We start from the raw sequence: 14,172 nt of genomic DNA, 5'->3' as shown, positions 1-14,172 counted from the left end.
ATTAATAAGGTAAATAAAACAAAATATTTTTGTGAAATAAATTTTATCAATACCAAGTAAACTTATGACCATATACAAATAATAAACACCATTAAAAGTATATAAATAATAAAGATATTTCCGTTTATAACTTAAATTTATCTAAATCTGTCCATTATTGCGAATAAAGTTAGTATATGAGGTTATTAAATCATCCATTTTGTACCCTTGGGAAGTTTCACATAAAATTTTCGTTCTTCTCATGATATTACCTACCGTCATATGGAAATAAGCGTTACCAGACGACCAATTACTCAATTCGGAATACTCGTGAGTCGCCAAAATATCCTTAAAAATTATAATTAAACAATTTTTAATATAGTGTGATAATAAACATTTTCATATTTTTTCGACTTGATAAGTTACATTAGGGGATGATTTCAATTGGATGATAATATATGAGAAATTAAGAGACTCTTTGGGTTGTTATTTGTGTGCAACGGAGATATTTCGATGTGAGATATAGTATTGCCTTGATATAGTAAAGATTTATGATTATGGTAATGATTATAGATATAAAATAAAAAACTAGTGACTCACTTTGGTTAGAGGATGTATAATATTAACTCCTTTTCTATTTATAGCGATGATAATGACATCGGGATAAGAAGGATCCGAGGTTTGTTTAACTTCGAAGAAAGCCGATCCGAAAGTGGGCCATTTGTATGTTATTTTCAAAAATTCAGTTTTAGCTTGTTCCGCCGTTAATTTCGATAACTTGTATTCGTTCAATATATTTTTTCTCCAATCAGACGTACTGGCAGCCTTCACTATATCCGCCGGTATGAGGTCTTTTATGTTGTGCTGAAGAGTCGAAGTAGCCTACAAACATAAACAAATCGTTATTCACTTTATTATCACACACAGAGGTAATCGTCTGACTTCGGAATTATTATCCTCGAAACGCGCCCTCAAAATAAGCGCCGCCAATTTGACAGCATCCTGTTTATTGCATTTGTGATATCCTTTAAGATATTTCGGCACTTCTTGATGGTAATGGAAGATCTGATCGGCGTAATAATCCTTTTCCGGTACAGTCCCAACCCACAATTTTTTCATGAAGAATACTTGGTATTGCGCCTGCACTTGAATCGCACCTAAAAATTACAAAACCGTCGCATCGAACGAAAATAATCGATTAAATCGATCACTCACTTCCCCAACTCGGTTTAGTCTGTCGGAACCAATCGATTAATTCGCTCAGGAAATCGTAGAAGAATTGATCTTGCGGTATGGAGAAAACTCGATCGGCTATTGCGACGAATAAACTGAAACCGTCGGTGGATTTCAGTTCCAATCTATTCCCGATCGATTTACAAAGATCCAAAGCTCTAGTCATCGAATCCACTACGAAAGCTTCGTCGGTATCGTCCGGGAAATATATCTTGTGGAATATTTCCATGCTTTTGTGTTGTACCGCTTCGACTTCGATGGTATTCGGGGGGAATTTTCTCGGTCCCAGCTGGAAAATTAATAAAAATATATTTGAACTGTTTACACTACCATTACCCGTTCCGAAGACGATAACTTTGGTTATAAAAACGCGCTTCGAACGGTGTAATTGCGAGTGTTGGTGTAGTGTAGCGTAATATTAAAATCCTTTTGATACCTTTTGAGTTTTGGCTAATCTCTTTAAGCAATGCTCGACGAAAGGATGCGTTCTGGATTTCAAAAACTTCTGTAATTCCCCGTAGAGTTTTTCGCTCGGTAAATATAAGCCCGTGATGAGATACATCAATTCCCATCCCCTGTCTTCGCTCAACGATAGTCTGTTGTACGTCAATTGTTTCATAATTTGACAGTAGACTTCGTCTTGCAGTAAATCGTTTTTGAGAGGACCTAAAACCGATACGAACCGAGTTGAACCGACGCGAGGACAATTTTTTTCTGATAGGACTCACCTTGGAATATCTGGTCGGAATATTCGGTGCTATATTTAACTTTTGGAGCCGGTAAATCCCCCATGTACTTTAGAATGGCGGTGAAGATGTTGCATGCTTCTTTGCTGGTTTCTTCGTTGGTCAATAAGCTCTTGAGCAACGGTTGGTAGATGGGTTCGTTGGAGTATTTCCACAATTCCTCTTTGGACATCCTCCTGGCGGCTGTTAATATGGCGGATCTGTTCGAAGACGTCGTTTTGCCGGGTCTAAAGTGTTCTTGGGCGTATTGCGATAAAGTGTACATCTTTATCCTTTGCGTAGTACTTATCGACGATTCCGTTTTCTTTTCGAGGATTATTCCGTCTTTTTTGAAACACGTCAATATATCGGAAGGAGGTAGTTGTAATGTTGGTAATATGTAAACGTTTTCCGTTGGAAAATCGCCGGTTTTTCCGTTAGATTCGCCGTAACCCCAAGTGGATGTCAAGAGTTTTTCTCCGTTTAGACCGTTATTCAATACGATGAGGTCACCTTTACGTAACACCAAAAATGATTCTGCTCCTGAGAAAAAAACGACACCGTGTTAACCGGTACTTCGTCTACTACGAAAATGTGGTACCGAGACAGGTTCGGAAGAAATATACGAAAAAAAGTAAGTGCTGCCAGTTAGTGGCGATAAAAAACGAAATTTCAAGGCAAATATTGTAGTATTTGAGTATCCAAAGGTAGTACCTTAAGTTGGCGGTGACAAAAACTGGAATTGTAAGTGAAATATTACAATTACAAAGGCAGTACTTTGAGTTAGGAGCGGCAAAAACCAGATTTATTTGGCAAATGTAGCAATATTCAAGACAGTACTGTCCGAAACGATAAGAATAACCCCCTAATTGGATTCAAAGCAAGTACTGTCATGAAAACTTTACTATTAGGATGAAAATTGTGGTAATTGAGAGTGCGATGGCAATATATCAGATTAGGGGCGGTAATAAATGAAGTTCTCAGTAAATAATTACAACATTTGAAAGATAGTGACGTTGAAAAAGATAAAAATAACCTAATAAAGATATCTAAAGAAAGTACTGCTGGTTAGGGGCGACAAAAACTTGAATTTAAAGGTAATAATTACAATATTTAAGAATTCAAATGCAGTATTCCGAGTTAGGGGCGACAAAACCTCAAGTTTCAATATAGTTATTGCAATATTTGGAAATACAAAGGCAGTACTTTTAGTTAGGGGTTAAAAACTTCAATCTTACGGTAATTATTGTAATATTTGATAATGTAAAGGCAGTATACCGAGTTAGGGGCGATAAAACCTCAAGTTTCAATGTAGTTATTGCAATATTTGATAATTCAAAGGCAGTACTTTCAGTTAGGGGTTAAAAACTTCAATCTTACGGTAATTATTGTAATATTTGATAATGTAAAGGCAGTATACCGAGTTAGGGGCGACAAAACCTCAAGTTTCAATATAGTTATTGCAATATTTGGAAATACAAAGGCAGTACTTTTAGTTAGGAGTTAAAAACTTCAATCTTACGGTAATTATTGTAATATTTGATAATATAAAAGCAATATTCTGAGTTAGGGGCGACAAAACCTCAAGTTTCAATATAGTTATTGAAAAATTTGGAAATACAAAGGCAGTACTTTTAGTTAGGGGTTAAAAACTTCAATCTTACGGTAATTATTGCAATATTTGAGAATATAAAGGCAGTATACCGAGTTAGGGGCGATAAAACCTCAAGTTACAATGTAATTATCGCAATATTTGATAATTCAAAGGCAGTACTTTCAGTTAGGGGTTAAAAACTTCAATCTTACGGTAATTATTGTAATATTTGATAATGTAAAGGCAATATTCTGAGTTAGGGGCGACAAAACCTCAAGTTTCAATGTAGTTATTGCAATATTTGATAATTCAAAGGCAGTACTTTCAGTTAGGGGTTAAAAACTTCAATCTTACGGTAATTATTGCAATATTTGAGAATATAAAAGCAATATTCTGAGTTAGGGGCGACAAAACCTCAAGTTTCAATATAGTTATTGAAAAATTTGGAAATACAAAGGCAGTACTTTTAGTTAGGGGTTAAAAACTTCAATCTTACGGTAATTATTGTAATATTTGATAATATAAAGGCAGTATTCCGAGTTAGGGGCGACAAAACCTCAAGTTACAATGTAATTATCGCAATATTTGATCATTCAAAGGCAGTACTTTTAGTTAGGGGTTAAAAACTTCAATCTTACGGTAATTATTGTAATATTTGATAATATAAAGGCAGTATTCCGAGTTAGGGGCGACAAAACCTCAAGTTTCAATGTAATTATCGCAATATTTGATCATTCAAAGGCAGTACTTTTAGTTAGGGGTTAAAAACTTCAATCTTACGGTAATTATTGTAATATTTGATAATATAAAGGCAGTATTCCGAGTTAGAGGCGACAAAACCTCAAGTTTCAATATAGTTATTGCAATATTTGGAAATACAAAGGCAGTACTTTTAGTTAGGAGTTAAAAACTTCAATCTTACGGTAATTATTGTAATATTTGATAATATAAAGGCAGTATTCCGAGTTAGAGGCGACAAAACCTCAAGTTACAATGTAATTATCGCAATATTTGATCATTCAAAGGCAGTACTTTTAGTTAGGGGTTAAAAACTTCAATCTCACGGTAATTATTGTAATATTTGATAATATAAAGGCAGTATTCCGAGTTAGGGGCGACAAAACCTCAAGTTTCAATATAGTTATTGCAATATTTGATAATTCAAAGGCAGTACTTTTAGTTAGGGGTTAAAAACTTCAATCTCACGGTAATTATTGTAATATTTGATAATATAAAGGCAGTATTCCGAGTTAGGGGCGACAAAACCTCAAGTTTCAATATAGTTATTGCAATATTTGATAATTCAAAGGCAGTACTTTTAGTTAGGGGTTAAAAACTTCAATCTCACGGTAATTATTGTAATATTTGATAATATAAAGGCAGTATTCCGAGTTAGGGGCGACAAAACCTCAAGTTTCAATATAGTTATTGCAATATTTGATAATTCAAAGGCAGTACTTTTAGTTAGGGGTTAAAAACTTCAATCTTACGGTAATTATTGCAATATTTGATAATATAAAGGCAATATTCTGACTTAGGGGCGACAAAACCTCAAGTTACAATGTAATTATCGCAATATTTGATAATTCAAAGGCAGTACTTTTAGTTAGGGGTTAAAAACTTCAATCTTACGGTAATTGTTGCAATATTTGAGAATATAAAGGCAATATTCTGACTTAGGGGCGACAAAAACTCAAGTTACAATGTAGTTATCGCAATATTTGAGCATTCAAAGGCAGTACTTTTAATAAAGGGCGGCAAAAGCGTAAGTTCTATAGTAAATATTGCAAAGAAAGTAGTGTCAGTTAGGGGCGACCAAAAATTTGATGTTAAGAAGTCTAATAGTAAATTTCCAAATGCAGTCATTCGAATTAGGGGCAGTAAATATTAGATTTAGTGATTCGTGTTTTGTTTTTTAACAGCATAGACAATCGATCTGAAAAAAATCGAAAAATCCACGTCGATGTCGTCAAAATATTTCCAAAAAGTCCGTTAAAAACCTTAACGCACCTTTTGTACGTCGCAATTTCCCGTTATTATCGATTTAATCGATCACTAAGAAACGTCCGAAGTAAATAAAAGACGAATTAGATTACAACCTTCCGCGAAATTTATAAAAATAATCGATTATCGCGACGGTACTCACCTGCCGGATGCGAATAATCGCTAGTAGCCACACAATACACCGACCTCTTCTTCAAACCGTCCAAAATGTATTGCAACAATCCGCATATACTCTGCGCGTCCATCGTATGGAAACCGTATTCTTCTTTGGCCACAGTATTGAACCTCAACGTCATCTGGTTACCCTTTTCGTAAGTAACGAACGATATGTCGGCGAAAGTCAATTCCATATGGATCTGTTCCTCGTCGTCGATCATGAATATCCCCGTACTGTTAACGGCTATTATCATTTTGCTTTTGGGTAGTCGAGGACCTGCGAAACAAAAAAAAAAATACCGGATCCGAATCTACCGCCGAATATCGATCGTTATTTACCGGAAACTTGTACGGCTTCGTAGAATTTCGAAAACAATATGGGCCACGTCATCTGGGCGTACTTCACCATAGTTTCTTTGGCTTTTATCGACGGCAATTTCTGTTTGACGCAAGCCAAATTGATGAACGCAGACATTATCTTATTTTCCCAATTGGAAAGATCGTTCTGGCTTCTTTTGACCAAATACGTCGGCATGTAATCCCCTATTCTGCTATGGAGCAGCTTCGGATTGAATTGGGCGCCGTTGTCCACGTAATATTGTATGGCTATTAGTACCGCGACGTCTCCTTCTTTAGAACAACGGTACTCGCCGTGTTTCACGCCTCTGATTATTTGATGATAGATCAGATTCGAAGCGACGGAATCGGCGGAGGGGTCGTGCCAGGGCGCGAAGATTTCTTTACGTAAAAACAACCGCCATGGGGTGGTGCTTTCGTGTTGGCCCTGTTTAAATGGAAATTAAACGGATACGGATACGATAAGGGGATCGATTATTCACCTGTTCTTTGGCGTATTGTTCGCATTGCGATATGGCGTCCATGATATGATCGTTTTCGCTACCCAAGGACATCACCTTATCGTCCAAAGCGACGAATATCGAAAATCCGAACGTGTCCTTTAGCGTTAAACTCGTAGCGATTTGCGATAATATTTCTTCGGAAATCGTGGCGGAATCGGCCTGAAATTAATCAATCGTTTATTACCGATACTTCTTCTCTTATTCTTCTTCTGTTTTAACTTACTTCGACGATATGGGTAGTGCCGTCCATTAGTTTGACTTCTAAATTGATGTGATCCTTATTTTTGGTGGCTATTAATTCCAACCAACTGGGCGGTTGGGTTCTGGTGCCGTTTTGGAAGGTTCTGTTTAATCTGCCTTCGCAATAGGGCGCGTAACCCGGCGGACCGGATCTTATGAACGCCCTTAAGTAATTTGTGAATCGGTCGGAGGGGGCGAAACAACCGACGCATAAAGAAAGAAGAATCCAACCTCTGGCGTACGAGGATTTTATGTAATTGTTTGTTAATTGTTTGCATATCATGGCGAATATTTCGTCTCTGGAATAAAAAAAAAAAACGTTTGAAAAATGCGAAAAATAATAACAGACAACGAAGAAACGAAATACGCGAAGGAAAATGCGGGGAAATCTTATTAAAAAGCACAGTGAACAGATTGAACAGAATGTACAAAAAGGAAACAAAAGGAAAACAACTTTAGACTGCCTTAAGTGCGTAATGGCACAAAAAAACTAAAGAAACAAACAAAAAATCAACTTAAAATCGTTTTAAAATCGTTTTAAGTATGTAATGGCACAAAAAAACTAAAAAAACTAGAGAAACAAACAAAAAATCAACTTAAAATCGTTTTAAGTACGTAATGGGACAAAAAAACAAATAAAAACTAAAGAAACAAACAAAAAATCAACTTAAAATCGTTTTAAGTATGTAATGGCACAAAAAAACTAAAAAAACTAGAGAAACAAACAAAAAATCAACTTAAAATCGTTTTAAGTACGTAATGGCACAAAAAAACAAAAAAAACTAAAGAAACAAACAAAAAATCAACTTAAAATCGTTTTAAGTACGTAATGGGACAAAAAAACAAAAAAAAACTAAAGAAACAAACAAAAAATCAACTTAAAATCGTTTTAAGTACGTAATGGCACAAAAAAAACAAAAAAAACTAAAGAAACAAACAAAAAATCAACTTAAAATCGTTTTAAGTACGTAATGGGACAAAAAAACAAAAAAAAACTAAAGAAACAAACAAAAAATCAACTTAAAATCGTTTTAAGTACGTAATGTCACAAAAAAACAAAAAAAACTAAAGAAACAAACAAAAAATCAACTTAAAATCGTTTTAAGTACGTAATGGGACAAAAAAACAAAAAAAACTAAAGAAACAAACAAAAAATCAACTTAAAATCGTTTTAAGTACGTAATGGGACAAAAAAACAAAAAAAACTAAAGAAACAAACAAAAAATCAACTTAAAATCGTTTTAAGTACGTAATGGGACAAAAAAACAAATAAAAACTAAAGAAACAAACAAAAAATCAACTTAAAATCGTTTTAAGTACGTAATGGGACAAAAAAACAAATAAAAACTAAAGAAACAAACAAAAAATCAACTTAAAATCGTTTTAAGTATGTAATGGCACAAAAAAACTAAAAAAACTAGAGAAACAAACAAAAAATCAACTTAAAATCGTTTTAAGTACGTAATGGCACAAAAAAATAAAAAAAACTAAAGAAACAAACAAAAAATCAACTTAAAATCGTTTTAAGTACGTAATGGGACAAAAAAAACAAAAAAAACTAAAGAAACAAACAAAAAATCAACTTAAAATCGTTTTAAAATCGTTTTAAGTATGTAATGGCACAAAAAAACTAAAAAAACTAGAGAAACAAACAAAAAATCAACTTAAAATCGTTTTAAGTACGTAATGGCACAAAAAAAACAAAAAAAAAACTAAAGAAACAAACAAAAAATCAACTTAAAATCGTTTTAAGTACGTAATGGGACAAAAAAACAAATAAAAACTAAAGAAACAAACAAAAAATCAACTTAAAATCGTTTTAAGTACGTAATGGGACAAATAAACAAAAAAAATCTAAAGAAACAAACAAAAAATCAACTTAAAATCGTTTTAAAATCGTTTTAAGTATGTAATGGCACAAAAAAAACTAAAAAAACTAAAGAAACAAACAAAAAATCAACTTAAAATCGTTTTAAGTACGTAATGGCACAAAAAAAACAAATAAAAACTAAAGAAACAAACAAAAAATCAACTTAAAATCGTTTTAAGTACGTAATGGGACAAATAAACAAAAAAAATCTAAAGAAACAAACAAAAAATCAACTTAAAATCGTTTTAAAATCGTTTTAAGTATGTAATGGCACAAAAAAACTAAAAAAACTAAAGAAACAAACAAAAAATCAACTTTAAAATCGTTTTAAGTACGTAATGGCACAAAAAAAACAAATAAAAACTAAAGAAACAAACAAAAAATCAACTTAAAATCGTTTTAAGTACGTAATGGGACAAATAAACAAAAAAAAACTAAAGAAACAAACAAAAAATCAACTTAAAATCGTTTTAAAATCGTTTTAAGTATGTAATGGCACAAAAAAACTAAAAAAACTAAAGAAACAAACAAAAAATCAACTTAAAATCGTTTTAAGTACGTAATGGCACAAAAAAACAAATAAAAACTAAAGAAACAAACAAAAAATCAACTTAAAATCGTTTTAAGTACGTAATGGGACAAATAAACAAAAAAAACTAAAGAAACAAACAAAAAATCAACTTAAAATCGTTTTAAGTACGTAATGGGACAAAAAAACAAATAAAAACTAAAGAAACAAACAAAAAATCAACTTAAAATCGTTTTAAGTACGTAATGGGACAAATAAACAAAAAAAAACTAAAGAAACAAACAAAAAATCAACTTAAAATCGTTTTAAGTACGTAATGGGACAAAAAAACAAATAAAAACTAAAGAAACAAACAAAAAATCAACTTAAAATCGTTTTAAGTACGTAATGGGACAAAAAACAAATAAAAACTAAAGAAACAAACAAAAAATCAACTTAAAATCGTTTTAAGTATGTAATGGCACAAAAAAACTAAAAAAACTAAAGAAACAAACAAAAAATCAACTTAAAATCGTTTTAAGTACGTAATGGGACAAAGAAACAAAAAAAAACTAAAGAAACAAACAAAAAATCAACTTAAAATGGTTTTAAGTACGTAATGGGACAAAAAAAACAAATAAAAACTAAAGAAACAAACAAAAAATCAACTTAAAATCGTTTTAAGTACGTAATGGGACAAAAAAACAAATAAAAACTAAAGAAACAAACAAAAAATCAACTTAAAATCGTTTTAAGTACGTAATGGGACAAAAAAACAAAAAAGAACTAAAGAAACAAACAAAAAATCAACTTAAAATCGTTTTAAGTACGTAATGGGACAAAAAAACAAAAAAAACTAAAGAAACAAACAAAAAATCAACTTAAAATCGTTTTAAGTATGTAATGGCACAAAAAAACAAAAAAAACTAAAGAAACAAACAAAAAATCAACTTAAAATCGTTTTAAGTACGTAATAGCACAAAAAAACAAAAAAAACTAAAGAAACAAACAAAAAATCAACTTAAAATCGTTTTAAGTACGTAATGGCACAAAAAACAAAAAAAACTAAAGAAACAAACAAAAAATCAACTTAAAATCGTTTTAAGTACGTAATGGGACAAAAAAACAAAAAAAAACTAAAGAAACAAACAAAAAATCAACTTAAAATCGTTTTAAGTACGTAATGTCACAAAAAAACAAAAAAAACTAAAGAAACAAACAAAAAATCAACTTAAAATCGTTTTAAGTACGTAATGGGACAAAAAAACAAAAAAAACTAAAGAAACAAACAAAAAATCAACTTAAAATCGTTTTAAGTACGTAATGGGACAAAAAAACAAAAAAAACTAAAGAAACAAACAAAAAATCAACTTAAAATCGTTTTAAGTACGTAATGGGACAAAAAAACAAATAAAAACTAAAGAAACAAACAAAAAATCAACTTAAAATCGTTTTAAGTACGTAATGGGACAAAAAAAACAAATAAAAACTAAAGAAACAAACAAAAAATCAACTTAAAATCGTTTTAAGTACGTAATGGCACAAAAAACAAAAAAAACTAAAGAAACAAACAAAAAATCAACTTAAAATCGTTTTAAGTACGTAATGGCACAAAAAACAAAAAAAACTAAAGAAACAAACAAAAAATCAACTTAAAATCGTTTTAAGTACGTAATGGGACAAAAAAACAAAAAAAAACTAAAGAAACAAACAAAAAATCAACTTAAAATCGTTTTAAGTACGTAATGTCACAAAAAAACAAAAAAAACTAAAGAAACAAACAAAAAATCAACTTAAAATCGTTTTAAGTACGTAATGGGACAAAAAAACAAAAAAAACTAAAGAAACAAACAAAAAATCAACTTAAAATCGTTTTAAGTACGTAATGGGACAAAAAAACAAAAAAAACTAAAGAAACAAACAAAAAATCAACTTAAAATCGTTTTAAGTACGTAATGGGACAAAAAAACAAATAAAAACTAAAGAAACAAACAAAAAATCAACTTAAAATCGTTTTAAGTACGTAATGGGACAAAAAAACAAATAAAAACTAAAGAAACAAACAAAAAATCAACTTAAAATCGTTTTAAGTACGTAATGGCACAAAAAAACAAAAAAAACTAAAGAAACAAACAAAAAATCAACTTAAAATCGTTTTAAGTACGTAATGGCACAAAAAAACAAAAAAAAACTAAAGAAACAAACAAAAAATCAACTTAAAATCGTTTTAAGTACGTAATGGGACAAAAAAACAAAAAAAACTAAAGAAACAAACAAAAAATCAACTTAAAATCGTTTTAAGTACGTAATGGGACAAAAAAACAAATAAAAACTAAAGAAACAAACAAAAAATCAACTTAAAATCGTTTTAAGTACGTAATGGGACAAAAAAACAAATAAAAACTAAAGAAACAAACAAAAAATCAACTTAAAATCGTTTTAAGTATGTAATGGCACAAAAAAACTAAAAAAACTAAAGAAACAAACAAAAAATCAACTTAAAATCGTTTTAAGTACGTAATGGCACAAAAAAACAAAAAAAACTAAAGAAACAAACAAAAAATCAACTTAAAATCGTTTTAAGTACGTAATGGCACAAAAAAACAAAAAAAAACTAAAGAAACAAACAAAAAATCAACTTAAAATCGTTTTAAGTACGTAATGGGACAAAAAAACAAATAAAAACTAAAGAAACAAACAAAAAATCAACTTAAAATCGTTTTAAGTACGTAATGGGACAAAAAAACAAAAAAAATCTAAAGAAACAAACAAAAAATCAACTTAAAATCGTTTTAAGTAAGTAATAGCTTAAAAAAACTAAACAAACAAACAAAAAATCAACTTAAAATTGTTCTAAGTAACAGAAAATAGCTAAAACAAAACAAAATATAAACCAGAAATTGTTTTAAATACGTGATAGTACAAAAAAAAACAAAGAAACTGAACAAACAAACAAAAAATCAACTCAAAATTGTTTTAAGAATGTAACAGCAAAACAAAACAAAAAACAACTAAAGCAATGTAAAAAAATTAACTTTAAATTGTTTTAAATATGTTAAATAGCAAAAAACCAAAACAGAAATCCACTAAAACTCAAAAAAAAATCATTTAATTGTTTCAAGTCTGTAATAGCAGGCTAAACCAGAAAAACAACTGAAAAAAAAACAAACTTGGTTGTTTTAGGGGTGTAATAACAAACAAAAAAAACTAAATCAACTAATCACTCTGCTCTAATAGCAGGAAAAAACATAAAAACAACTAGAAAAAACACAAGAAATCAACTGGAAATTGTTTTAGGATTGTAATAAAACAAAAAAAAAACAAGAAAAAGCACTGAAACTACAACAAAACAAAAAAAAATCTGCTTGAAATTGTTTTAAATATGTAATAGCAAAAAATCGAAAACGAAAAAACACTGGAACTAAAACAAAAAAATCACAAAAAATAGTTTCAAGTTTCTAATAATAGAAAAACACAAAAAATACACTTGAAATTGTTTTGGGGATGTAATAACACGAAAAATTGCAAAAAAAACAAGAAAACCACTGAAACAAAAACAAAAAATCAACTCAAATTTGTTTTAAGTATGTAATAGCACAAAAAATCAAAATAAAAACAAAACAAAAATATTTCAAGATGAATTTTAAAGCGAAAATAATAATTTTTGTGTTTCGAGTATGATTCAAGAGATGGCGCTATAACTATTGTTATAGTTCTATAAATGATTCGTAGTTACCTAAGTTCCGGCCGCAATATTCCGTGACCAATTATAAAATGTAATTTTTCCAAATTATTCGTCCGCCGTCGATGTAACCATTCTTCGTATCTTTCCGTTGCGAAACTGTCCTCCACCAAACCCCTTCTGACGTCTTCCAGAAGTTTAGTTTTCTTTTTCAAAGTCAAATGAAGTAATTTCTGCCGTTCCGATTTCTTAAGCGAGGAGTGTATACGTTCCTCTTTCAATATTTCCTGAAAGAAAAAAAAAAGTAAAACAAAAACATCGTTAAACACCAAAAAATACACCAACAACCGTCGTAATTACCTGGTACTCTTTTCTGTTCGTGAAACTTCTACTTAACGTTTCCGAAACCACGGTCATTATCGATTCTTTACCTAAAATAAATATTTGGTTAAATCCGTTCTTCTATTTTTCATTAAAACGCCATTTTTTACTCTAAAACACTGACCAGCAACTGGATAAAAATCCTCTACAGCCGTTACAATATATTTTGTTTAATTTTATCATTTTATAATAATAAAAATAATGTTTACGAATCATTTGACAGTACATAAGTTTCTATATTGTCAAATGTCAACTAACGTCATAGTTGTCAATGTCATTTATAGAAATACATTCACTTATTATTTAATTACACATTTTTGATATTTCAACGTATCCAGATCGTTCCCACAAGGGAAAAACAACTTTTTTGTCTATTTCGTCATTTTTAACCGGTTTTTATCTTGTTGTATCTCTTCAGAACATTTTAACGTAGCCAGATCGTTCCCACAAGGAAAAAACAACTTTTTTGTCTATATCGTCATTGTTGACCGATTTTTATGTTGTTGTATCGCTTCAGAACAGTTTAACAAAGCCAGATCGTTCCCACAAGGGAAAAAACAACTTTTTGTCTATATCGTCATTTTTAACCGGTTTTTATCTTGTTGTATCTCTTCAGAACAGTTTAACGTAGCCAGATCGTTCCCACAAGGGAAAAACAACTTTTTTGTCTATATCGTCATTGTTGACCGATTTTTATGTTGTTGTATCGCTTCAGAACAGTTTAACAAAGCCAGATCGTTCCCACAAGGGAAAAACAACTTTTTTGTCTATATCGTCATTGTTGACCGATTTTTATCTTGTTGTATCTCTTCAGAACAGTTTAACGTAACCAGATCGTTCCCACAAGGGAAAAACTACTTTTTTGTCTATTTCGTCAATGTTGACCGATTTTTATCTTGTTGCATCTCTTCAGAACAGTTTAACAAAGCCAGATCGTTCC

The 14,172-nt window shown here is 30.6% G+C and overlaps 1 protein-coding gene across 2 annotated transcripts in view; it reads right to left on the bottom strand.

The window, feature by feature from the left end:
* Positions 1-26: 26 nt before the first annotated feature.
* Positions 27-14,172, bottom strand: part of LOC130453325 (myosin-VIIa-like) — a 32,524-nt gene continuing 18,378 nt past the window's right edge. For both annotated transcript variants that reach the window (XM_056792993.1, XM_056792994.1), the window contains exons 13-24: positions 13,212-13,282; positions 12,906-13,138; positions 6,775-7,090; positions 6,531-6,710; positions 6,031-6,475; positions 5,678-5,968; positions 1,941-2,480; positions 1,649-1,878; positions 1,195-1,501; positions 922-1,136; positions 580-861; positions 27-327 (exon numbers count right to left, since the gene is read on the bottom strand). In XM_056792993.1, the coding sequence (XP_056648971.1) occupies positions 142-327; positions 580-861; positions 922-1,136; positions 1,195-1,501; positions 1,649-1,878; positions 1,941-2,480; positions 5,678-5,968; positions 6,031-6,475; positions 6,531-6,710; positions 6,775-7,090; positions 12,906-13,138; positions 13,212-13,282 (3,296 nt within the window). In that variant the 3' untranslated portion in view covers positions 27-141. The remainder of the gene's footprint in view (positions 328-579; positions 862-921; positions 1,137-1,194; positions 1,502-1,648; positions 1,879-1,940; positions 2,481-5,677; positions 5,969-6,030; positions 6,476-6,530; positions 6,711-6,774; positions 7,091-12,905; positions 13,139-13,211; positions 13,283-14,172) is intronic.

The sequence above is a fragment of the Diorhabda sublineata genome, chromosome 2 (assembly GCF_026230105.1).
Source record: "Diorhabda sublineata isolate icDioSubl1.1 chromosome 2, icDioSubl1.1, whole genome shotgun sequence".
Classification (NCBI taxonomy): Eukaryota; Metazoa; Arthropoda; class Insecta; order Coleoptera; family Chrysomelidae; genus Diorhabda; species Diorhabda sublineata.
Note: the sequence above shows the minus strand (reverse complement) of the source record. Positions and strands in the feature narration are given on the sequence as shown.